This window comes from Camarhynchus parvulus, chromosome 2, assembly GCF_901933205.1.
Source record: "Camarhynchus parvulus chromosome 2, STF_HiC, whole genome shotgun sequence".
NCBI lineage: Eukaryota > Metazoa > Chordata > Aves > Passeriformes > Thraupidae > Camarhynchus > Camarhynchus parvulus.
Genome location: NC_044572.1, coordinates 58,384,674 through 58,409,445, shown reverse-complemented (window position 1 = coordinate 58,409,445; position 24,772 = coordinate 58,384,674). Strand labels below are relative to the sequence as shown.

The following is a 24,772-nucleotide window of genomic DNA, read 5'->3' as shown; positions in this document are numbered from 1 at the left end:
GTTCAAGAAAGGCTCGGACAACGCTCTCAGGCACATGATGTGATTCTGAGGGTGTTCTGTGCAGGGCCACGAGTCGGACCCGAAGATGCCCGTGGGTCCGAACTCGGGATATTCCCAGTTCCGGTTCTGTGACGCCGGTCGAGGCCGGCGGGCGTGGCGCGGGGGCTGCCGGGAGCCGTAGTTCCTCCCCGCACCGCCACGCGGGCCGGGCCGCCCGCGTCTGTGCCTTTAAGCGCGGCCGGACGCGCGGCGCGGCGCCTGCGCGGAGCCGCTGTGACCCCGCCGCCGTCGGCGCCACCGGTGACTGCCGGGGACCCCGGGTGGCGGTAGCGCCAGGTCCGGCCCCACTGCCGGGCACCCCCGACTCACCCTCCGCCGCCGGCCGGGGCGATGGAGGAGCGGCCGGAGCGGGGCGGCGGGCCTGGCGCGGACGGCCCGGCGTCGGTGGCGGAGATCCGCGCTCCCGGCCCGCGGCCGCTGCGTCTGCTGGAGTGGAAGGTGTCGGTGGGGGCGGCGGTGCAGATCGGGTCGGTGCTGGCGCTCTGCGCCCCGGTGCCGCCGCCGCCCGCCCCGCGGCCCGCCGGCCCGCCGCCGCCCCGCTGCCGCCCGCCGCCAGCGGCGCCTCCGCCCGCCCGCAGCGCGGCGGCCCCGAGCGCAGGCTGCGCGCGGAGCGGCCCGGCGTGGTGCGCGAGCTGTGCGCGCGGCCCGGCCAGGTGATCGCGCCCGGGTGAGTGCGGGCCGGGGGCGGGCGGCGGGGCGGCCTTGGCGGGACGCGGCTTTCGCGCCCCTTCCGAGGGGCCGGGCCGGGCCCTGCTCTCAAAGGCCCTTCCTCCGGGGCTGTGCGGAGGGAAGCTGCCGTGCGAGGAGGAGGAGGAGGAGGAAGCGGCCGGGGAGGTGCGGCGGGATCGTGCTCCACTCCCTTGTTTCAGAGCTGAGCCCTTTGCCGTGAGCTCTGTCTCAGAGCGGTGCCTCCCTCCTGCTGTGTCGGGGTTCTCTAAACACTGCGCTTACTGGAAGCGCTGCTTGGAAATCACAAAATCACAGAATGAGTTAGGTTGAAAGGGATCACAGTCCGTCATCTGGTCCAACCTCGCTGCTCATGCAGGGTCGCCCTACGGCATGTTGAACGGGGTTGCATCCAGATGGTTCTGGGATATCTGCAGTGAGGGAGGCTCCACAGTCTGGGGAACCTCTTTTAGTGTTCAGCCACTAGCACAATAAAGAAGTTGTTCTCCGTGTTCAGGTGGAACTTCCTGAACACAGTTTCTGCCTACTGCCTCTTCTCCTAATATACTCTTCTTAGTTTGGCTGTTAGGTTGGTGCAAAGCTCGGGGAGCAAACAGATCATTTTGTGCTCCATAGAAGGAATTTTAATGGGAAACAGCAGTGCGGCAAGGTATTTTAAAATTCTTAAGTACCTTACGCGTAATATTGGCTGTCTAAATGTTTTTCTTGCTGTCAATGTTTTAATGTACGAGACTTCACAAATACAACCAAGATTTTATCTCTCAGAAGAGCAAGGGACTAAAAAAGACTTTTTTTTCCTATAGTTTAGCAATGGGTTTGTCTAATAAGGCTGTATGTTTGTTGACTTTTAAATTCTTAAATGCCTGATAGTGGGGTGCTCGGAATTCTAGGTTGAGTTGGGCAAATAGCCTGGTACCCTGTACTTTAAGCAGATTTATTCTTTCTCAGCAGGAAACTAGTTAAACAATCTACTTCTTCTGGTTTATGAAGCAAGCTATTTACTTTGATTGCAGTTTTGATTTTTAGGTGGGAGCAGCCAGGCCTGAACTTTCTTGATTGAAATTCACTAGTATATGCAAAACATCTGTGTATGGGGTGATCTGAAAGGTTCAAGAAAAACTAGTCTGATGCATTTTTATATCAGTCAGTCATATAATGTGCTACTGAGGAGGTGCAAGCTGTGTGTTTCTTGCTATAGAGATATCTCTTTCTGAGATAAGACTGTGGCTTTCCTTTTGTGCTGCATCAGTATTCTGCTTTTGCATCTGGTGCAGCATGTGATACTAGGTCAGACTAAAAGTTCATTTACAGGTGCAACTGTAAATGTTAGGCCAGACTAAAAAAGACCTTAAAAGTACAGACTGAAATTTTAAAATGCATATGCATGATGAAATTCATGTTGCCAGCACTGAATAAATGAGGAGATAACTCCATCTGTTTTTTTTCATTGTGTTAGCTAAGCTCTTGGAGGGAAAACCAAACTAAAATTATTATAAGTGAAAAGTATAATTGATTTAAAGTAGTCTGGGTCTGCTGCTGATTTAGCAGCATTTTAGTTTTAGCTTTGCTCAATGTTAACTTCATGGACTGGAATGCACCAATTTTTATACATTGCTCTTACTGGATTTGTCCAGTCAGGAGTCACTTGATTATAATTAGCAATTCCTTGCTTTGAGACAATTAGAAAATAAACAGTGTTCTTTATTACCGTTGTTCTTAGCTTCTGGAATATTTGTATCTTAAACAGCTGAAAGATTGTAGTTGATATTGACCATTGCTAGGCGTTATGCTTCTGGAATTCTGACTTTTCAGTCAGGTTCCTCTGTTGCTTGCTACTGTGGTATTTACTGGGTGAGAGCAAGGGAAAAGTTCAAGTGAAGAGGTAGAATAAGCATGACCTAAGGGTAGTAGAACTGTTCAGCTATTGAAGACATAAATGCATTTCTTTGGTCACTTAAAAGGTTTCTTTTAGCAAACATTTAATCTCTTGCCTGTGGCTTCCCATTTTGTTGCATTGAAATAATAACATTTCACTAACAATATTTCAATATGTGTTAAGATTTTGCATTATTAAAACACCGATGTGATTAAAGTAAATAGCAGCTGAAATTTATTCATCATCTGCAGAAGATGCCCTTTTTGTAATCCAAACTATCCAGAATGGTAGGTGCCATGCTGCCTTTAGAAAAATGAGCTTGGCTGATTTAGCACTGAATTCTCTTTAAACCAAAGATACTTGCAAGTATTTGTCAGACCCTAAAATACTGTAGAAGTATTGTTTCTATTCAAGATATTTTTCCTTTTCATTAGAACATGAGAACATAAGTTGATCAAATCTTTTTATCTGAGGATAAACAATATGAGTGGCTGAATTTTCTTCTTTCTCAGATCATAATATTTCTGGAAATATTGTTTAGCAGAAGTCTCTCCCAATTAAGAAGACACATTTCTAACTTTTGGTTATTTTTCTTTCATATCAAGCATGAGATGGAATCTTTTGCTGCGTGAAAGTAATTTTGCACATTTACAGCACTTAATTTTTTTTGTAGTGTTATTACCCACCTTTTAGCATTGACAGGGTTGCAAGCTTTTCCCAGAGAAGAGCCCAAGGCATGCAGGCAGTAGGTAACTTCTGCTTATTCTTGCAGAGGTAGGCTTGCACCACGTGTCAGACTGGAACTTGGGAGAGAAAGGTGTCTAACCTTTTAGGACTGTAAATAACAGGGAGTACAGGAAGCAGTTAATGAAAGGCCTTTGATGTTAGTGAAGCGCAGTTTTGATGGGTAGCAGGAGCAACAAATAAAGTGCCAAAAATCTTGCACTGCTCTGTGTATTATTAGTGCCAGTTAGCCATCAGGCTACAGGTATGGCAGGATTGTGGGTTTGTTAGCGTTCAGAAACACATAATCACAAGAGCGATTATATGTAGGTGCTTTTATTGTAGAGCTCTGGGTGTCAGGGATATTCAACCCAAACCCAACTCCGATATGCATTTGGGATGAACATGTTTTTATATTCTATTGTTATATAACTTTCATGGTAATTATTAAACTTATATTGTTCTATTGTATACATAGATTTCAACCAAGCATGGCTTCTCGTGGCCCTCCTTTAAATTTCTAACATAGTTTCTCATGATTCTTCTTATGATTATACAATAATTATTTTAATTACTAAACAATCATCACATCTCACAATTATATCATTTATCATACTGCTTACGCAGGTGCATTGATCTGGCAAAACGCAAAGCCTAACATTTTCAGAGTCTATCTTTAACATTTTCCAGGGCCCCACTATCAGGTTGGGTCAGTATTAATGCTTTATGCAAATATTTACATAGGTGTTTCTAATATAAAATGATTGCCGTGCTGATGGGACAGAGTATTACAAGTGTCTTGTTTGGTTCTCATTAGAAGAGTCTTCTGAAATATTTATGACGTGGGGGTGTGTGTATATATATATATATATTTGGGTATCTTTGTGTCTTACCACATACCTTTAATAGCAAAAATTCACATTCTTCTACAGAATGTATTTGTGTTGTAATAAAAATCTTGTTTAAACTATCTGGATCCTAGTGAAGCAAAACTTGTCGGTTTTGGTTTTGGAGAAGATAGCAGGAAAGAGGTTGGGGTTTGTTCTCTAAAATTCTAGATTTTTGTGTCATTGCTGCTTGGTTATTGGTTTTTTTGGTGCCAGAAACTTGATTACATATTTTTAAAATAATTTTTTCTTTTGGTTATCTAATGTCACATAGGCTTAGGGCCTGCTTTACAGTCCACTTCAGGCCAGACCCCAGTACCATGTATCTTACAGTCTTCCAAGGGGGAAAAAATGCTAATGAATTGCAGTTTATTTTAAAGTGGTGACACTTTTAACAAACTACAGGAAAGAGTACCTTGCTGTTTGTTAGACACAAATATTTTCATAATATTCTGGCAAATATTTAATGAAGGTATGAGTCTAAAAAACCCCTCAGTGCCAAACATTGAGGATTGTTGAATAATACTTAACAATCCTAACTTACTGTATCTCTTGTCTAATTCCTTTTTATGCCTGAATTCATTGTCCCATTATTTTTGTAGTAAGTTTCAGCATACATCTTTCTGACTTCCATCTCTTTTTTTTTAAATTTTCCCCTTCTCCTTTGTGCCATGTACTGTGATACCAAAAAACATTAAAAGAAGGCTATCTCTCTGGTGTTTGGTTGAACTGGAGAGTAAAAAAGATGCAAATTTTAAATGAGGGCTTTTGTCTTTCATTGCCTTCTCTTTCACCTATTCCTAGGCACCTAACAAGTTGGAAGCTCACAGGATGGTTCATTCTACTGAATGGTAGAGGATGAAGTTCCTCTTCTTTACGTGGCCTTGTTTCACAAAACTTGTAGGAGCTTCTTTATCTAAGAGGATCAAGCTGCTCAGTCAGGTTTGGTTGGAAACAGGCATCAGGGTTGGAATTTACCAGTAGTGTGTTTACAGCAGCCTTGTGTATGCAGTTTTTCTCAGTATGGCTTTCTGAGACCATGATTTCCTGGTTGCTTCATGCTAATATGAGAGTTGGCTGGAAGGGATGCTCAGACTTGAGTGCCTTCAGCTTGCATTGAGTAGGGTGTTGGAAAACATGTAGTTAAAGAGGGCTTGGTTTCTCATCCTTCCCACCCAATCTCCTGTAAAATGGTCCATAGTAATCAATTCCCTTGTTTTGTTCAGTTGCTTCAACAGGAGTGTGGTACAGGGAAAGGGGGAGTAATTTATCCTTTCAGCAGTAGCCCATAGATGGGTCAGATCAAAGCGATTGTGTAAATGCCAGAAGAGTCATCAAGGGAATAAATGGCATGTCAGCACTGGGGAATAACATTTTTAAAGTTATGTATGTTCCATTCAGCATTTTGTATGGTAGTCTTTAGTAACATTCTTATCTTTAAAAGGTTTCTCCCAAATGAGGAGATTTTTTGCTCTCTTACTTTGTACTATGAGTTGCTCATCTTATTTCAGCTCAAGGACTTTTTGCTGTGTGTCAGTGTATGGGCCAGCAGACAGAATGAGATAGCTCATGGTAGTGTTTTATGCATCCCATTGGAGACCTATGAACGGGTTATAGCAGTTTTTAAAAAATGTTGGTTTGTAGATGTCTGTGCTGGAAATAGATTGTATTTTTACCCAAATGGTCATGGATTTTCTTTCTTAGTTATTGCTGTCTAGTTTCTTTAGGGTACTTGTGAGCTTCACTTTAATACTAGAGTTGTTTAGAAAACCAGTCTTTTTCAAAGGCAAGTGTGCATGTTGTTTCTTCTCAGCAACTACGACGTGGTTTTCTGTAGTTTTTCTCTTCTGAAGAGAAATGTATGGATAAAAATTCTCACGGGGGGACTGCAATGAGACCTTTAATTTTTATGTTGCACAATACATAGATGTTTGTCCTGGGAAGGGTTGGAAAAGTTTGAGGAAGGAAGAGAGTGACAAGACTTTAGCTTTGAATTGTTCTGAAAGTTTGTCTTGACGTACTAGCCTCAAGGTTCAGTAAAGAGCTGCCAGCCTTTAATTTTTGGGACCTCTTTTGGAAAATTATAATAGAAAATTCATTTTAAGTTGTCTCTTATAAAATACTCTTATGGTTATCTATTTTGTGTAGTTAAAAAATCAAAGGTTAACTTAAGGTCTTCTGCTATATATGGATAGCTGAATTGGCACTAGTTGCCTTTTAAAGCAAATAGAGGGGCATGAAATTACTTCCTGGAGAGCCCGTAATGCATTACAGGTTACAGTTTAAGGATCTTGATTATACATTTTGTCTGAGTTTGGTTATGTTGAAGTTAGACCTATGGAATTGGAAGTAGGGGAAGGATGGAACTGTCACCAGCAGGAGAGACTGCTCGTCTTAAAAAGGCTTTGGAAGATGGAAAGGCTCCCCTCATTTTCTTTGACACAGTGTTGCTGTGTTAAAGGAAATGCTTTCTTTTTTAAGATAAGAGTTGGGATATTGCTAGATCACTATTGCACTAATATCTTTAAAAAAAAAAAACAAATGGCTTTTCTACAACTGTTCTAAGAAACAGTGTAGCATAAGGCAGAGATTTTGATACAGTAGATTTGAATAATGCCTATTTGTTTGCTTTCTAGTGTTTTCTAGTTTGAAGATGGCATCTAAGGCTTTGCAACATTTGAAAAGGTGTGAAAGGCAAATGGTCATGGTCAAAGCTTAGTGGAGTAAATGCTGTGTATTCTCATTCACAGGAGGGCCGAGGGTGGGCAAGTGGCCCTAACCAAAGAAAGCGTTGCTCAAGAAGAGAACTTGATCAACTTTACAGCTATTTATCACACTTACCTTTTATAAGCTGAGCAGCTTTCTAAGCTGTTGTCCTCTGCTTTCAGAGTGTGTTGGGTTTCTGGGCTCACACGATGCTGTTGTCCTACGGTTGTTGTCAAATGTGGAGCTGCTGCTCCTTGTTTGGACACTGTGGTGTAACTTAGGACAGTTTGGTTCATAATTGCTCTTAAGGGTGTTAAAAGTCGTTAATTTTTCCTATGTAACTGTGTTCATCTGGTTTAAAAGCAAGTCCCAGAGGAGAGTATGCAGGATATAGTGTCCAGCTCAGTTTGCCACAGTATCTATTAAAGGAAAGGATGGGAGGAAGTGTTAGACTTGAGGATTGTGCATCCTGCAGTAAGCCTCTTCCCATTTTATTTGCTGTTTGGAAGTAACAGGCAAAGGGACTGTGATTGCCTAAGTGCATGGTTTTAGTGGGAAAAGTGATAAAATGTTTGGAGAAGGTGTAATATTCTGTTAATAGGTGCAGCTTTCCAAGGCAGAAGGGGAGAGATCACAGGATCCTCCCAGATTTCTTTGCACAGGAAGAGGTAAAGCCCATGTTTATAGATTTGATGTCAGCTCTGTGTATGTTTGTATTTGAAACTCTCTTTCTCTGCTTTGGTGTCCAGGCTGTGTTGGTGTTCATCTGTTGCTGTTTGTCTAGATGTGAACCTACAGGTGCAGGAGGCAAACCAGATTTGTTCTGGTAATTACAGGTGATCTTGACTGGGCATAGGAGGAATGCGGTGGTAAGTTGGTCTGAGATAAGGGGAAATTGTGCCTTTATCTGAGGGAGAGTTGTATGCCTGAAAAAAGCCCCAAAAATTAGCCAGCAGTGGAATTAGTCCAAGACTGTTGTCTGGATTTGCAACAGTTCATCTGCAAGTACCATTCTTTGGTAACTGATGTGAAAGTTCAAGTGTGGTTTGAGAAAACTGCAGGTTTAGGTTAATTGTTGTTCTGCCAATTAGAAGGCTATACGGTCAGTTCAAATTTTTGAATAAGTGCCACTTAGATTGCCAGGGTTCATCACATAGATTTGGATTGATCCTGCTGTCAGATGGATGTTCCTCAACTCCCAGGTGGAGTTTTGCAGCAGGTATTTGAGAACTGCTGCATGACTAATACTGCAGTCAGAGAGAAGTGGCAATAGAAAAGCAAATTCAGGAAGGTAATGTCAGCATTTGACAACAGTAATGGGGGAAGTGGGCTGCAGAACTGTTTATTGCTTAAATGAATTACTGAGATATGACAGCCTGTTTTCTTCTGTGATTATTCGAAGTACTTATTGCTGGAGGTACAAGTTACAGAGTTACGGGCTTGCATCTTTCTACTTCTGAATTCATTCTGTGTGAACTTCATTATTTTGAAGGGGTTCTGTGTAAAAGCATTGAGAACTGTATTTTTACCTTCTCCCTTAAAAAAAAAATTAGTCTTGAAGTCTCATAAATAATAATACTTCTGGTTTAAAATGTTCTAAATAAAAAACACATCGTAAATAATATTTGAAAGATGTACTAGAGCTTATGTAAAGATTATACATTGTTAACTCTTAGAAGTGGCTTTTTGAAATGCGCAAGCAACTGTTCACAGATGTCTGCGTAGAAGGTGAAAGAGGGTTACCTCCTTGCTTGTAATGCAAACTCTTCTCCAGAAGTAAATGGAAATACTTAAAGCCTTGCAAATCGTGGAAGTAGATTTACTTCAAGCTTAAGATATTTTTTGGATTATAAATAAAACCCAGAAACTCCAGGCCCATGTTTCTCTTGGCATTTATGTCCTTAGCCTCAACCTGAATAGGTATTTTGCCTGAAAAGTAGAAGAAAAAATTCACCAACACGTTAACTCCTAGTTGTGAATAGTCTGTATCTTACAGAGGAAAAATCATCTCAAGACCATTAATTTCCCCATTAGCTTTGGAGAACTGAGATGATGCCTTCAAGTGTGAACTGTGCTTGCTATGAGCTACTGCTCACAGCGGTTCTTACCAAGTGATCTAGGCTAGGGTATGGGGGTTTTGTTTAGATTTTGGGGGATTTTATCAAAAGGCCTGACTCGCTTGGGTGAGGCATTTGGGGTTCATGCATATTTGAAATGCAGCTCTGTGTATTTGCTGTCCTTGAGTGTAAGTCAAGTGGCTGCTGTAGTGGACATTTCCTCCAACAGCTTGAAGAGGCTGTAGGCCTTGTGTTGCCTGGAACAACAAGGGCCATGTGCCTTTGTGAATCCTTGGTATATTTAATCAATTATTCAAGAAGTCTCTCTGCTTCCTCACAGATATTAATGAGAGTTAAATATATAAATCCAGTTGTTAAATACTCTTACATGGTGAGACTAAGGTGATTCAGGCTTTGGAAATATCCTTGCTACAAAACTGGAGTCCTATGTAACAAAGGCTGTAGTTTGATGTAAATTGGTCATAAGGGCCCTTAGTAGGTATTTTAAATGCTGAAGACACACACACTTGCTTATACCAGAACAAAATACTGTTCTGGTATAAGCAAACAAAAATGTCAATGTTTCAGAAATCTTACTAATGAAACTGTAGAAGCAGGCTTTAGGTTGATTCTAACTTCATCTGACAGCTAAAGGATTTTGTGCTCATATTTGTTCTAGATCAGTTGGTTGATTCAGTAATGGTTGGTATTAATAATCATTGATCTGAAGATGTGTTCATTTGGTATTTTTACCTCTTGACAGTTTGCCAGTAAGACCCCCTCAGGCATTCTGGCAAACCAGGGCAGTGATTATTCTGTTCACTTGCACACCAGCATCTCCTTTTACTGCACTAGTGCTCTTGAACATCTTCCAATGCAAATTGGAAGGGCATATGGCATCAGATTGAGAGCAGCAGCTTTAAGGGATCGCAGTCACAACTGGGTCTGTGTGTTTCTTGTGGTATTTGAGGTCTCTCTTTATACCAAACAGAGCTGAGGAAACCCAGCAATTACTTGGCTGCCAGCACTCGCATGAGATATGAGTCAGTGCAGGGCAGTACCTTCTTCTTGGAAATTTGCACTATATTTTTAATGCCAGTGCATGATACCTTGAAGCAGACTTTAAGATAATAAATAAAACTTATGTTTCCATGACTTGGAATTCTCCAAGCTAGTCTTTACAGATAGGCAAGATAAATGCTAACAAAGTGGCCTGGTTACTGTGGAGAGAAAATGTAAGTTGTTCAAACTGTGTCTTGTCCTTCCCCAGTCTTAACCTTGTTTTTGGAACGTTTGCAGCTTTGATCGGTCATCCTTGCTGGACTGGTTTTACCAGCTGCTTGACTCTAAAACCTGCAGAAAACTTGGTTAGGGCTACTGAGTTCTGCCTTACAGGGTACTGAAATCGTCTTTTCTGGTAGCGCCAGAGGAGGGGGTGGGCTTTCAGGGGAAACACGAGGGTGGGGAGTAAAGAAAGTAGGCCATTGCCTTTCTCTGGCAGTATGACATTGGAGCTGTTGCCTCTGGAGGTGAAGCCAAGCTGTAATAGAAGGCCATGGTTAATGTACAGTCAGGTTAGACTTGTTCTGAGTGACAGAGGGAACCTCTCTATTCCTGTGTTGTGCTGAGTATCCTTAAGATACAGAGCTTTACTGAAGACAGCTGTGAAGACATATTGTGGCCATTGTACTCATGTGCTGCAGCTGGCCAGCCCCTCCTGATGTAAATAGTAAACTTATTATGGAAAAAAAATCTCAAGAAGTTCTTGTTTCTGTTCTTCTCTAACTCCTGCACTCGCTGCTGGAAGTGTTAAGACATGCTGAAAAAAAATGACCAACCAACAAAAGGAAATTCAAGCAATAATAAAATGTTTAGGGGAATGCTTTTTATTTGCACTGGGTTCCCTTGATCCAGTAAACTGGTTGCTACAACTGAGGTGTAGCACAAATAGAGCAACTCTGTTTTGGCTTTCCAGTGCAATTCAGTTACCAGGAACCAGTGCCATGGTTATGCTTGATACAAAGTTCTTCCATTTGGAGTCAACAGTAATGACCAGGCTTTAGGATTAGTGCAAGCATTGTCTTCCTTTGTTAATAAAGGCAAAACCTTCATGTTGGATTTCATAAAAGCTTTCTCCCTTGTTTTTTTTTCTTTACTATGCTGCTTACTTAAAGCAGATATTATTAAAAAACTTAGTTTAGAAATAGGGTGTATGTAAGTACTGGAAGAACAGTGATGAGCTTATGATCAGTTGCATCCTGAGGCTGTTGGTAAATATCTGTTCCTATTCATAATTGTGGCCACAAAAAGTAAAATTTTAGCTTAATGGCTCACCTAATTTCTGTGTTGTTTACAAGTACATCTGGAAGGAATGTGAGTAAGGGCCCAGACTGGGTTTCCTTATTTACTAGTTCAAGACACCACGTGGGTAGTTCGTGGTTCTGTTGCAGTCATTTAGCTATCAGACTGGGTTTTGGAAAGATCTACCAATTCCATGGTTGCTCAGAAAAAAGAGTTTGCTTGTCACAGTGTAGTGGTTCTTAGCCAGTTGCTTCACCTGGCTCATCTGCACAGTTGGGACCGTTTGTGAAACTAGAAAAAGATTTTGCATCTTTTGTGGCAGTTTCCTTGGAATGCTGTTGTTGAAGTACCTAGTTAGCTCTGGTTATCACCATGTGGATCCTGAAGAAGATGAGAATGCTGTTAATGTTGCCAGCAGTGAAGCGTGCCCTAGTTAGTCTTATTTGGAGCGGGTGGGAGGGGAAATCTGTTTTATCTTTGTAGAAATGGAATAGGGCAAGGCTCTGTTCTTCTAAGTGGGTTTCACTTATGACCTGGAAAAGAGAACAGGCAGAAACCTGAACCCGTGTTTGGTGTATGCAGCCATTTAAAACCAGACATGCACACTTTGATTCAGCTCACTTTTGTCTGATAATTGGCTTTGATCTTGGCCATTACATTTTGAAAATCCCTCACTTCAACAGTAAAAGGAGAGCTTCCAGGTGTGAAATTTAAAAAAGTCATTCTGCTTGGGGTCTGTGTTTGTTCCTTTTTAGTAATTAAAACACATGTGCTAAAATTTAAATATGCCTAGGCCTTAGTAGAGTCCAGGCTTTCCTTCTGCAGCACTAAGTAGTGTTGGGCTTTCCCCCTGAGAGAAGTCTGCCTAAGATCCTGACAGTTGTAATTGAAACTTGACCCTTTGGTTGTATGTTGCTCAGAGCTTTATCAGGGCTCTGGAGTTCTTCCTGTGTCCTTTGGATTAAGCATCACAGCGAACAATATGACAGAGGACTTTGTATCATATGCTTTTTGCTTTATCTCCAGCACATGCAAGTGTGGCCAGGCGTTCTGGTTATGTTTAGATTTTGTAGGAGGAAAACTGCTATTTAGTGGTCATGCTTGGTATGAGATAAGGTACAGAGATGCTGTTTAGGAACAGTATCAATGAGTAATTTAGAACTCTTAATTTTCTTACAAAAATCGTTGCTCTTGCATGTCCAATTTTGAATCGCATTTTGGCCCAGGAGTATGCCAGCTTCTCCTGTTGCATACCTGGAGTGTGAGGTTACCTTCATTGGGAAGTAGAGAATGTCTAGAGATATTGTGACTTCCAAGCTGGCATTGAAAGGCTTTTTTCTTCTGAAATATTGAAAACAAATTCATTTAGGGTATAAACTCAGGCACTGTAATCTCTTAAGCATGTTTCTGTACCCTGTACTGTGGGGCATGTTTTTTGGCCTTTTAGGTGTGTTTGTAATTTCTGATTCATACACTGAACACATGGTGAGAGTGAAGAATTCTGTCATGGCCATTAGTGCGCGTCGGTAGCCTAAAAAGGAGCTTAGCAGTGAATCAAGGTAAAAGACAGAAAGATAGAGATATTGTCAAAGGCAGTGGCGAGAAGAGTCGAATGAAATAATGCAAACATAGGAGGATGAGAGGAGACCAAAATTGTGTGAAATAATCACGCAGTGAAGGGCCACTAAAGTACTTTATCTTGTGCAGTTCTTTTAAAGAGCCAAGAGCCTTGGCTTTGTTTTCTGTTTGTTTTCTGGCAATTTGTTTTCTGTGAAATACATACCATGTTTAAAAAAAAGGAGATCTGAGATGCCTACACAGGAAGAGGAAGTGTGATTTCCAAGCAGAAAATGGCTGCCAATGAGAAGGGCATAGATTTGCACATTTGTAAATGGGCGTACTGGTAGTATGATGGCTTGTGAAGACTTCTTTTGAAATAAACCTGACCTGAATCTAGTTTTTGCTCTCAAAGAGGAAAATAATCCTCACTAGGGGCATGAGCTGCAGTTTTGTTCATCGTTCTTCTTCTGTTCATCGTTCTCTACTGCAGTAGAGTCATCATTCTTCTGGTTGTTGAAGAACAAGGGACACATTGCAAGCAAGCAGTTTCAGGTATTATTTAGAAGCTGAATTTCTGCGTAGAATTCCCAAATTCTTAGTAGTCAGATTAATGAATAAGAGATTTGGGCATGCAAAACAGTTTTCTTCATGTTGCAGTCTGCTTATTGCATACAGGTTTAAAGCCATACTTCAAACACTACAGTCAGTATATGAAAGAGCTCAGATTTTGGTGGGTTTTTTTGCTTTTTGGTTGGGGTTTTTTTTTAGCTGCTTGACCTTTAATTTTTTTTTAATATTAGAGAGATGCTGTAGCTCATTATCACAGAGTTGGTGAAATTTTGTCGTAGCTGAACTACTGCTATCTACTTCTTAGAATTTTTTAAAAATAGGAAGTCTAAAAGATCAGTTTCTCCATCTGTAATGACAGTAACAAGTCTCTTATAATAACTGGTAAGTGGTTGAGAGAAAATAAATAATGATATTTTCAAGTCCAGGAATTTTGATAACTGGATCAGGAATACTTTAGTTGGACTATTCAGCTGAAAAGTAGAGTTTGTCTTCTAAAGAGTTTGAGTTTGGAATAGTGAATGTCACACTTCTCTGTTTCCAGCTCCAACTTCTGTTTTGGTTTTAGCCATTGTTTAAAAGAAAGAATAAAATATCAGTTCCTATGTCTTTATTTCAACATGTGGTGAGTCAAGGCTTATGGATCAGAAATTAAAATATTTTTATGAGAAGATTGACGCAATATTTGTCTGCCATGAAAATAATAAACTTATGATTAAGTTGGTGTAGAACTTGCCTGCCCCTGTGTTCGGCATTGGTGAGGCTACACCTCAAATCCTGGGTTAAAGTTTGGACTTCTCAGTACAAAAAGGACATTGAAGTCCTGGAGCATGTCCAGAGAAGGGCAGTGAAGCTGGTAAAGAACCTAGAGCACATGTCTGATGAGGAGCAGCTGAGGGAGCTGTGAGTGTTTAGTCTGGAGAAAAGTAGGTTCAAGAGAGGACCTTATCGCTGTCTGCAACTGCCTGAAAGGAGGCTGTAGCCGGATGGGAGTTGCTTCTTCCAGGTATCAGGCAATAGGAGGAGAGGAAATTACCTCAAATTGTGCTAGGGGTGGTTTATACTGGATATGAGGAGAAATTTCTTCACAGGAAGGGTTGTCAAGCATTGGAATGGGCTGTCCAGGGAAGGGGTCAAGACACCATCCCTGGATGAATTTAAGACATGCAGATGTGGTGCTTAGGGACATGGTTTAGTGGTGGGCTTGGCAGTGTTAGGTTAATGGTTGGATTCAATGATTTTAAAAGAGAACCTGAGCTGTTCTGTGATGTTAAAGTTTCTGTATTTGGTCTTCATTACTGTGTACCTCAGTAGGGTATTTATGGGGAGTTGTATGTAAATGAATGTAAACTATTTCTGGACAAACAATACTTGTTCTCATTGAACTTCCTTGCTAAACTGTGCTTAGAAACTGACCTTAATATATAATTCAGTTGACTTCTAAAGTTGTGAAAATTAATAATTTGAAAATATAGATGATTGTCTTTTTCACCATGTTGCAGCAAAAGCATATATCTTAAGGTTATGACACTCAAGTGATAACCAGAATTTATTCCTTGAATTAATTCAGTCTGTGGGTTACTAATTTACATGTCTGTAATCTGCCTTCTGTAAGTGGAATGCCTACATCTTTTTCAGGGCTGTCTTGGTGAGACTGGAAGGTTGCAGCCATCCTGTTGTTATGAAAGGCTTGTGTGCAGAATGTGGCCAGGATTTAACTCAGTAAGTATTGTCAGCGTTTTTTTCCAACTTCTCCTTGCTTCTCATTAGGAATTCAAGCTCTTCCTTCTCTCATCTAATAGAGTCATAAAATATTCTGGGCTGGAAGGGACTTGGAGGTCATCTAATTCCAACCCCCTTGCGTGAGGAGGGTTACACTCGACAGAGTTGCTCAGGGTCCCATCCAGTCTGGCCTTAAACAGGGATGGGACATCCACAGCTTCTCTGGGCAAGCTGTTCCTGTGCCTCATCACCCTCACAGAGAACAATTTCATTCTTACAGCTAATGAAACATACCCTTTTTTGTTTAAAGCCATTCCCCCTTGTCCTGTCTCTACACATCCTTGTGAATAGTTCCTCTCCAGGACCCTTCAGGTTGCTAAAGGTTGTAAAGAGAAGGCTGCTCTGAGGTCTCCACTCATTTAGGATTTAAGAACTGTGCCTGCTCTTTCTTCATTAGGTGTAATGTAGGGTAACTTTGGTAGAAAACATAAGGAGCAGGTGTGGAGAGGTAAATTCTCAGCACGCTGTTTTTCCATGTACTCACCAGAGACTGAGAGCTGTATGGTGTGTCAAGAGTGGCTTGCTTAATAAACCTGAGAGCTTTATCTGTGCAGGTGCAAATAGCTGAGAGGTAATAGCAGTCTCATTCACATGACCTTGCTTCATTTGTACTGTGTGTGAATGGGAGCTAGCTTGTCTCCAGTGCTTTCAATTTAAGGCTTCTTAACTGTTTTCAATTTTTTTGTGAAATATTATGCCATGGACCTAAAGGAATTTAAGCCTTAGGCAAAAAAAAAGAAAGTAAATTCAAAAGATGATTGTATTTCTCCTTTGCTGTGTCTCATTGCTTGGTAAGGAGTATGTTTCTTATACATAGCAAATTACTAATTCAACAGCTGTTCCAAAACAAGCTGTATAGTTGCTTGGATTTTATAAATTAATGTTGCATACTCATTTTATTTGGCTGGAAATACTTAGGTTTCATTTTAATTCATGCTCATTGTTAGGAATTATTTTGTGAACATTATCCCATAAACCAGTGCAAGTGAACTGAATATTGAGAGTGGAAGAAGTAGCTTGGTTAATGTTTGGATATGACTTTTTATTTAGAGTTAAATATTAATATTTTGTAAACAAGTATTTGGCAAACCTAGCAAAGTTAGGATAATCGTGAATAGGACTTTGTCTGTCCTGAATGAACACTTGATTTGAGGTTTGAATACAGTCACATCTAAATATTGCTCTACTGTTATCATTTCATATAATAAATCCAGACAAATTCATGGTATCCAGCAAATTAAGTTTTATTCACTTAATACTTCTTACTATGTCTTATGTCTGTGTCTTCATTTTACACAAAATGGCTTATGCATCTGAAATACTGTGTTATGACTGCTGAGCCTACATCAGAAGACAATTCAAAAGCACTGATGCTTTTCTTGCTTGGAGAAAAGCCAGTACAGTGTTCTTAGTAGTCATACAACTAATGGTCTGAAAAGGGTCAATAATTTTTAAAGGCTCATTTAAAATGCCATTTAGGGTTAAAGATTAATTTTTCTGAACTCTGAAGCAAAGGATGTAAGGTGCTAAAATGTACAGACTTCAGACCAAATAAATACTTTTGTATTTTTTTGTACTGGACATCAATGCTGCCATATACTATGGTACAGGGAAAGATGCCTCTCTGTGGTTGTGTCTGCCTTAACTCAGTTCAGTACAGTTGATCCTGAGCAGTTTGCTTGTCACAAAGTGAAATCTAGTTTAACTCTTGCTGTAGATCTGATATCAAATCTTGTCCTTGATGGGAATGGTACATGGGAGAATTAAAAGATGTGCATGTGTCACCTAGGTCAAAATTTGTATGGCAGGTTTTTTGAATATTGTTGAGCAATTAGATGTCAGAATTCACAATAGATTGATTGATGTAAGCTAGTGAGAGGGATCCTATAGAGGGTTATTTTCTGAGTTTTCAAGCAATTTTGTACTTGTGTGTGCGGTCACATACCCTGTCTCACATATATGTATATGCACACAAGGGTGACACCTATTCTGTGTTGATATCTGTATATGCACACATCATTTTTTTCCAATGGTATTTTTGAAGCAGCAGTCACCCATAAGTCACTCTGTGTGCAGAGAGTAACTTTTTCTATCCTTTGCATATATTTTTCATATTCTGGCTTGGAAAACAAGTAGATAATTGCATGCTGAGTGATTGCAAAAAAAAAAAAAAGAAACTGAGTAGTTTTAAATTTGAGTGGTTTGGTAGTTTTCACTAGTTTATAGCTTGTTTTTTGATGCAAATCAATACATAAATGTGTTTCATCTTAGTGAAAGCATGTGTTAGAAAACAATTGTATGAAAGTATAACTTAGTACAGTGACTTTATGCACAGGTTTTTTTTGTGAACTTGTTTGATCTCAATCCATTTTGTCTAATAACTTGCATTAGCAAGAATTTGAAAAAGTGTGTTAGTTAAAATAGCTCTTTTTAATCATTTTTTTGGTGGTGATTAGTTTGAGGCTGCAGATTTTAGTCTGTTTAACATTTCACGAAACTATTATTCTCTCATGTGATGTTTCTTTTCCCTATGTGATTAGGATACGAAGCAAGAATGGAAAACAGAGTGTGCCATTATCCACAGCAACTGTATCAATGGTTCACAGTGTCCCAGAACTGAAAGTTAGCTCTGAGGTAAGTACATCATGCTTTCTTTGTTCACACCGTTCGCAGTAGCTCCACAGTTGAGAAGCTTAATTACAGTAGGTATGTACTTGATACAGGAAGTTTGGTGTCCCTTTGAAGAAGAATTTGGGGTTGAACATTAGTGGCCCCAGGGTTTTGTGAGTTTATCTTAGTGTAGATTGATTTTTCTCATGGATTATACTGGTGTTTCTTAGAGCTGTATACTGCAAAGATGTCAGTTTGACAGCGGCCTGTAAACTTAGCCTGTAAATTTAGCAGACAAATATTTTTGTCACCAAGAGTGAACAGTTAGTGAGAAGGTCCATTAGCTGACATCTGTTCAAAGCTTGCAATGTCTCTGAAACCTAGCTTTAACCTTCACCTTGAAATTGACCCACTAGATATAGTGAAGCTAGTTTGCTGCAACTTACCTGGATGGTAAAATTATTTCATTATTTTTCAAATACTATAAGTATTCTGAATCCATTAATAGTTAAAACATTCATCTGAGTTATCAAAATATGCATGTTTATCCCTCAGTTTGTGTAGGGGGAAGGAGCATGTTTATTTTGAAGATGAACATTCTGTTTATCTTCTTTAACAACCTGGTCTCTTTTTACTTTTTTATGTTACTACTTGATTTTTTTTTCCTGGTAATTCATCAAAGAACTCCAGTGAGGGAAACTGTGAAGATGTAAGCAGCTAGAGGTGTCCCCATGATAGAGGAGTGTTTCAAAGGGCAGTTTGCACTGGATCCTTGCTGCTTTGTAGTGCTCTAACTTTTAAGTTCAGCTGTCTTGAGGGTAACACTGCAACTTGCTATCAGAAGTCAATCAGGTGAACACAGAGCTTCATGTGATACTTGGAAAGTTTGTAAATATGTGCAGGAGGAGTAAATATTGACTGGATTATGAGGTCTTAATGTTAGTGCCTGTGTGGCACTGCATAATCTTAACTTTTTATGTCTGAAGGCATACATTTTGTAATTTGAAGTTCACAGGTATCATTTTGGTCACCAGGAATGTCAGCTTTATACTTAGCGTGGGGTTTTCAGACATATTGTACTTAATAATGCAAAATTGCTGGACATAGCAGTGAAAAGTTCTCACACCTACTGATGAGTTTTCTTTTGTGTTCAGAGCTACTGCTCTTTCATATCAGGACACTGGGCCTTAAATTAAATCAGTGGTTACTTAATTGTTACATTTGAATATTTTGAGTTTTTGAATTTTAGGAGTTAATAGTGTCACAAAGATCTGAGAGTAGACTTTGAGAGCATTTTTTTTTTAATTAAAAAAATTGTTCCACAGCTGCCATTGCTACAGTTATGTTGAGGCATCGTTTCTTGTGCAGTTAGTTTGTAGCAGAAGGGCTTTTCAAGTGTACACAAAAGGTGATAAATTTATTTCTATGAAGCTAAGCTTAGCAGTGAATATTTCTGTTACAGCAAGCTGAGCAGCTGGGAAGAGAAGATCAACAGCGACTACATCGAAATAGAAAACTGGTGCTCATGGTAGATTTGGACCAAACATTGATCCATACCACAGAACAGCACTGCCAGCAAATGTCCAATAAGGTATCTGGGATTACCTTTCAATCCAGTATAACAACAGAAGTGTTTCTAACAATATTTAAATGATGGTTCTTTAACAGAACATTCTGTGTTTAGGTAAAATTCTAGTTGAAGAATAAAAGAAAATGAGAAGCAAGTCTTCTCTAATATGTTCCTTTTTCTCTATATTTAAATGGACGTTTTTCTTTCTTCCATTCATGCTTTCCTGCACTTTTCCTTTATAATCATTTTGAGAGATGTTTCAGGTACCTAATTTTAATCTCCACCTTCCTTCCTCTGCAATTCACAAGCTGAGTACTCAGTAATGTGACTACCAAGTCTGAGGCAGATACAGTGAATTACTGTTCAAAGTCCCTTTTTGAACAATCCTGTGTGTTCCTTTGTCTGTCATTCCATGAGTATGTGTAGGGATTTTTTTTAAATCTTTTTTGGGGGAGTGAGGAGGGGAGAGGTGTTTAATTTCTTCACGAAACACTTGTTATTGAACTTACAAGGGGTATTGGCTTGTAACATTTCTAATTTGGAAGCTCTAAAACAAGAAACATGTTGAAATGTGTACAGTGTCTGGAACAACAGGATACAAACTCAGAAATCAATATCATGCAAACTGTGATTGCTTAGTTCTTTCCTTTCCTCTTGCCATTCTTGCATGTCCAGTAGGCTGAACATATGTTCACAATTGCTAGGAAAAAGCAAGCTGGAAATGTACATTGCAATTAAGAGGAAAGGGAACCATGAGTATTCAATTTAAGGATTAAAAAAATCTAGTGTGTCTGAAAGGCTATACCTCTGTCAGTATAAATTCATGGTTTGGAGAAAAATTTTTTTTTTAATATTGTGAGGTTTTTAACTGGGATCATTATCTGTAAGCTTCCTTCCTGGTTTGCTCTCTGTTGCTATGTTTCCATAGACAGACTTTGTTGGATGAAGAAAATACTTTCTCTGAGCTCAATGCATATTGAAATGAGTCTGTCAGAAGTTCACTGTGAGGTATTGATTATAGTGAGATCCTGAACTTCTGTGAAATGAGCACATTGAGAAGTTTCTCAGATTGGTTTGCCATAAGCAAATATTTGAATGAAAGACACCTGCATCATAAATTTTTCAACAATTCAGTTTCCTGCATTTGAAAGCATTATTATTGGACTGCCTGGCACAGAGCGAAAACGTGCTTTGGATTTCATTTATCTACATAATCTTGTGGCCAAAACCCACTTTGATCTAGTAAGACCAAATAAAGTGGAAGTGAAGGAAGAGGGTAGCTCTGGAATGCTGACATTTTTGTTTGCTGTTTTGATAATATTCAACATGGTTTTTCTTCTAGGGAATATTTCATTTCCAGTTAGGGCGAGGTGAGCCTATGTTGCACACACGTTTGCGTCCTCATTGTAAGGAATTCCTGGAAAAAATTGCCAAGCTCTATGAGTTACATGTTTTTACTTTTGGCAGCAGACTGTATGCACATACAATTGCAGGTGAGTAGTATGTTACATTTAACAATATTTACCTACCCTGACTTCATACTCATATAACTAATTTTCTTTATGCAGTTGTTTTCAAGTATTTGTTCTTTGTTTTGTGCAAAGCCACCTCCTAAATAGTCCTGTGGGTAGAATTCTTAGCTACTTTACAAGGCAGTGCCTGTATGGCCTGTAATTTTAGAAATAATCCTTTTTTTTTCCCCATCGGATCTGCTTTGTTTCACTGATGGTTAGAGAATCAGATTGTTAACTAGTGCCTTCTTAAGTAAAAAATTATGTTGATGGACCCTAACAATGATCTGGAACTTCACTTGTCTTACAAATCTAATGTAACTGTTCTGTAAAATTCAGCAATGTGACATCATCTCATCCTGATGAGGAACGCCACCCCCATATGGTTTCCTTTCACCAAAGGAAGTTCTGCTGCTGTAAATCTGTTTACAGCAGTTCTGTTTGTGTCCTGGAGCTGAGATACACTTAATGAAAAACAGAAATCTAGCAATATTTTCACATCTTTTTCTCAAGAACTTAAAATCTCCAAGTGAAAACTTATATTTGAATTATAACAGTGGTAGTCTATTGTGTGGGTCACTGGCTCTGGCTGAAATGTTTTCTTGTTTCTGAGAAGCATAAAAGAAACTTGCCCTGGTTATGCGAGTGTGTGGGTCTGAATCACGTTAGGAGGGACACCATGAGTTTAAACTATCAAGATGGGGTAAAAGCCAATTTTAGTCTTCTCTGTCAGAAGAGCATTTTCTCTTCAAACTTCCCTTTATCAAGTCTGTTGGTCTAAGATAATAGAATTAACAATATTTTAGGTTATAACTCTGTCAAACTATCCATACTGCTGTTCTATGTCTCCTAGCTTTTTTTTAAGTTGTCTTTGACGTTTGCTTTTTTTTTAATGTCATATTGCCAGGAGTGTTTTGAGCAACAATGTCCCAGTAATCTGACTTCTTGGCAAGAAAGGATGATTCCAAAATAGAGAGCTAGTTAGCTCTAAAACACTTCAGAAAAAAATATATAATCAAACAATTCTTTATGCATGTTAAATGCCATAGAAGAGGTTTTTAATGACAATTATAAGAGACTTCTGAATGGCAACATACAATATTTCTGTGGTCAAAATGTGATGTTCATTTGTGGTCTCCAGCTGATACTTGTTGAAAGGTTTAAGGTATATTCTGTCCTGCCAATCCAAGTTAATGTTTCTATGTTGTTCAGTCTTTGACCATAATTTGAAGAACCTTCCTAAAGCTTTGTCAGTCTTGCTGTTGGATTAACTGTTGTGTATTGCTAATGCATGAACAATTCTGTACCTTTCTGTCCTTCTTAGAATGCATTTTTATTTTCTGTGGCAAAAGAGGAATAATTTTCTTATCACAAGGTTTAAATACAAGTGAGGGGACAGTCTACCTCACTTAGATCTGTGTGCCATGATCCAGCCTAAGGTCAGAAGCTGTATAGCAAATGGCCTTCAGAGTCAGGGAGAGTTGAAGAGGTAGTTAAATCAGGATGTCTAAGTGCTTTCCCTGTCTTCTCTCAATGTATGATTTGGTCCTCTGCCCGTTTTAGTCTCTGAGCCCCAATGTGGATTGCATGTGCTGCCATAGGCTGACACTTACAGCGGTCATCATGCTCAAGCTACCCTGTTTATTCCATAGAGGGAATAGCCACCAAATTAGGGTACTGCTGCTTCCTGTTAGTGACAGACTTGTGGATTTCTGCCTGAAGCTGTTTACCTCATCAAAAGCATTCAAACTGCAAGTGGGTTATTTGTGCAGTGCTGGTGATCATCTCAGTGAAGTCTGTGGACAAGCACTGGGTTCATGCAGCCTTTGGTCCACCTGTGCAGCCAAGATGCAATACTAGAGGAAAAGATAGCTGATACATACAGAGAACGCTTGATGGCAGTATTGGTTAAACGGTTTCTCACAGAGCTGTCAGTTTGATGCTTTGTTATCCCTATGTTACATAAAGAAAGAACTTGTAATAAAATGCTGTGGATCTTTTTCATAAGAAAAAGGTTGTTTGCTTAAGTCCTCTGTAGATTTGTGAATCCTGAACTCTGAGCTGCTCCTTTCATGTCCTAGAAGGCTTTTGAAAAGAGATGACATCTTGTCAGTCCTTTTCTCTCATCTCAGCTGATTCCTGCTAGCTGTTAAGTGGGATTAGCTGATATTTGTAAACACGATTTATATCTGCTGAAATAATTTATATTAAATCCTTTTTTAGTTTGACATGTTTACGAAGTGATATCTGGTAGTATGTTTATGAAGATGAGCTTTGAATTTTAGAGTTCCCTGGAGTATTTCTCTACTAAATAATTATTTTGAGTAATTGTTACTTAATTTCTTTTTCTGCTCTCTATAAGAGAGGTTTGGTATATTTGAAACAGATCTCAGCTTAAAAGCTAGTTGTAAAATGCGACAGAATTTTAAGTTCAGAAGCTATTAAGCAACAATAAAGCAATGTGAAATCACTCCAGATTTACAATGAAATTTAGTAAGTAGGACCAAGTTGAGAACATTCATATGTATGGTTTGTTACAGCAAGTATATTACAGAATATATACACTATGTATGTATAATCACCAGTGTCTGAAATTGTCCCAGCTTTTGAAAGATTGGGTCAGCAGCTCTTTCCAGATTGTAAAGTAGAATCTCAACTTGAACTGAAGGTAACCTAATTCTTCAGAAATTCAATTTTAGTTTTATTTATAAAAGGACTTATTCAAATTCATGTTGGTTCCAACTGTTATATAACTTCTCCTGGGAACTGCTATTTAACTCAATCTTTCTCTAAGATTTGAGACATCCCCAATATGAGTTAGTTTTCAACGTTGTCTTTTCTAATGGTTTTAATTTAGTTTTTACTTAGTTACGAATTTTATTTTTTAAGAAAGTCTATATAGGAGCAAGCAATACGATTTGGTAAGTCTGTGTGCAAAGGGCCAGTATGAGATGGGAAACAAACAGCTGGGGCAATAGTCTCTGCTAGGTGAGTCTACTGGATAGTCCTTCCTAATGTGGTGAAGGATAATTATAGTGTCTTCAGTTTGTTCAAGAAACTTGGGGACATACCTAGCACTGTGTCTTAATTTATGAGACTAAATGGAAGCTTAGTTTGTCCCAGTCTCTTTTGGTCCCTATCTCAACCCATGAACCCTTCATTATATTTTCACTCCCCCGTCCAGCTGCAGAGGAGAGTGAGAGAGTGGCTTTGGTGGGTGCCTGGTGTGTTGAAGAAAACAAATGATGAAATTAGTGAAATGTTACTTGCCCTTGCCCTGAGATGTGAAAACATCAAATTGTTTATGTTGATTTAATTGACTAGGGATCATCTAAAAGAAACCAGTTTAACCTGGAAAGAACTTTTTAAAAAGAGACCAGTGCTGTTTTCTGTGTTGTTACTCAGATAGCTTAACCTTGGACTCTCCTAAGGTGGGCTTGTATCTTTGCAGATGGATCTTTTATGGGCTCTATCTTCAGTGTATTTTTAGTTTAGTGGTAAAGTATCACTGTGAAGCTTAAGGAATGCTACCTTATCTCTAATCTCTGGCAGCCAGGCTTTCTGCATTTGGACTTTTTTAGTTCAACTTCATTTTTCTTACAGTTTTAGCTCAGCAACATTGCAGCTGAGTGCCTCGCTGAAGTTTTGTCATGTAATCAGCGCACTTCTATCTAATTCAGTGTAGAGAGTTCCTGTGTATTCAGACAGTTAGCAGAAGAGAGTTTTGTTGGGGAGAACAGCAACTTGTGTGACAGCTTTTGTAGTTTGTCAAAGTGTATGTGTGTACAGCAATAAATCTTTGTAGCTAATTCTCTCAATTCATTATGCCTAGGTACTGCAAGGGTCTCACTACAGGGGATGATTCTACGAGTTTG

The 24,772-nt window shown here is 39.5% G+C and overlaps 1 protein-coding gene across 1 annotated transcript in view; it reads left to right on the top strand.

The window, feature by feature from the left end:
* The first annotated feature begins 633 nt into the window (after positions 1 to 633).
* CTDP1 (CTD phosphatase subunit 1) overlaps positions 634 to 24,772 on the top strand; it is a 101,030-nt gene continuing 76,891 nt past the window's right edge. Inside the window, exons 1-5 of the mRNA XM_030944127.1 lie at positions 634 to 727; positions 15,063 to 15,146; positions 17,747 to 17,840; positions 19,279 to 19,407; positions 20,729 to 20,879. Of these exons, the coding sequence (XP_030799987.1) occupies positions 15,106 to 15,146; positions 17,747 to 17,840; positions 19,279 to 19,407; positions 20,729 to 20,879 (415 nt within the window). The 5' untranslated portion in view covers positions 634 to 727; positions 15,063 to 15,105. The remainder of the gene's footprint in view (positions 728 to 15,062; positions 15,147 to 17,746; positions 17,841 to 19,278; positions 19,408 to 20,728; positions 20,880 to 24,772) is intronic.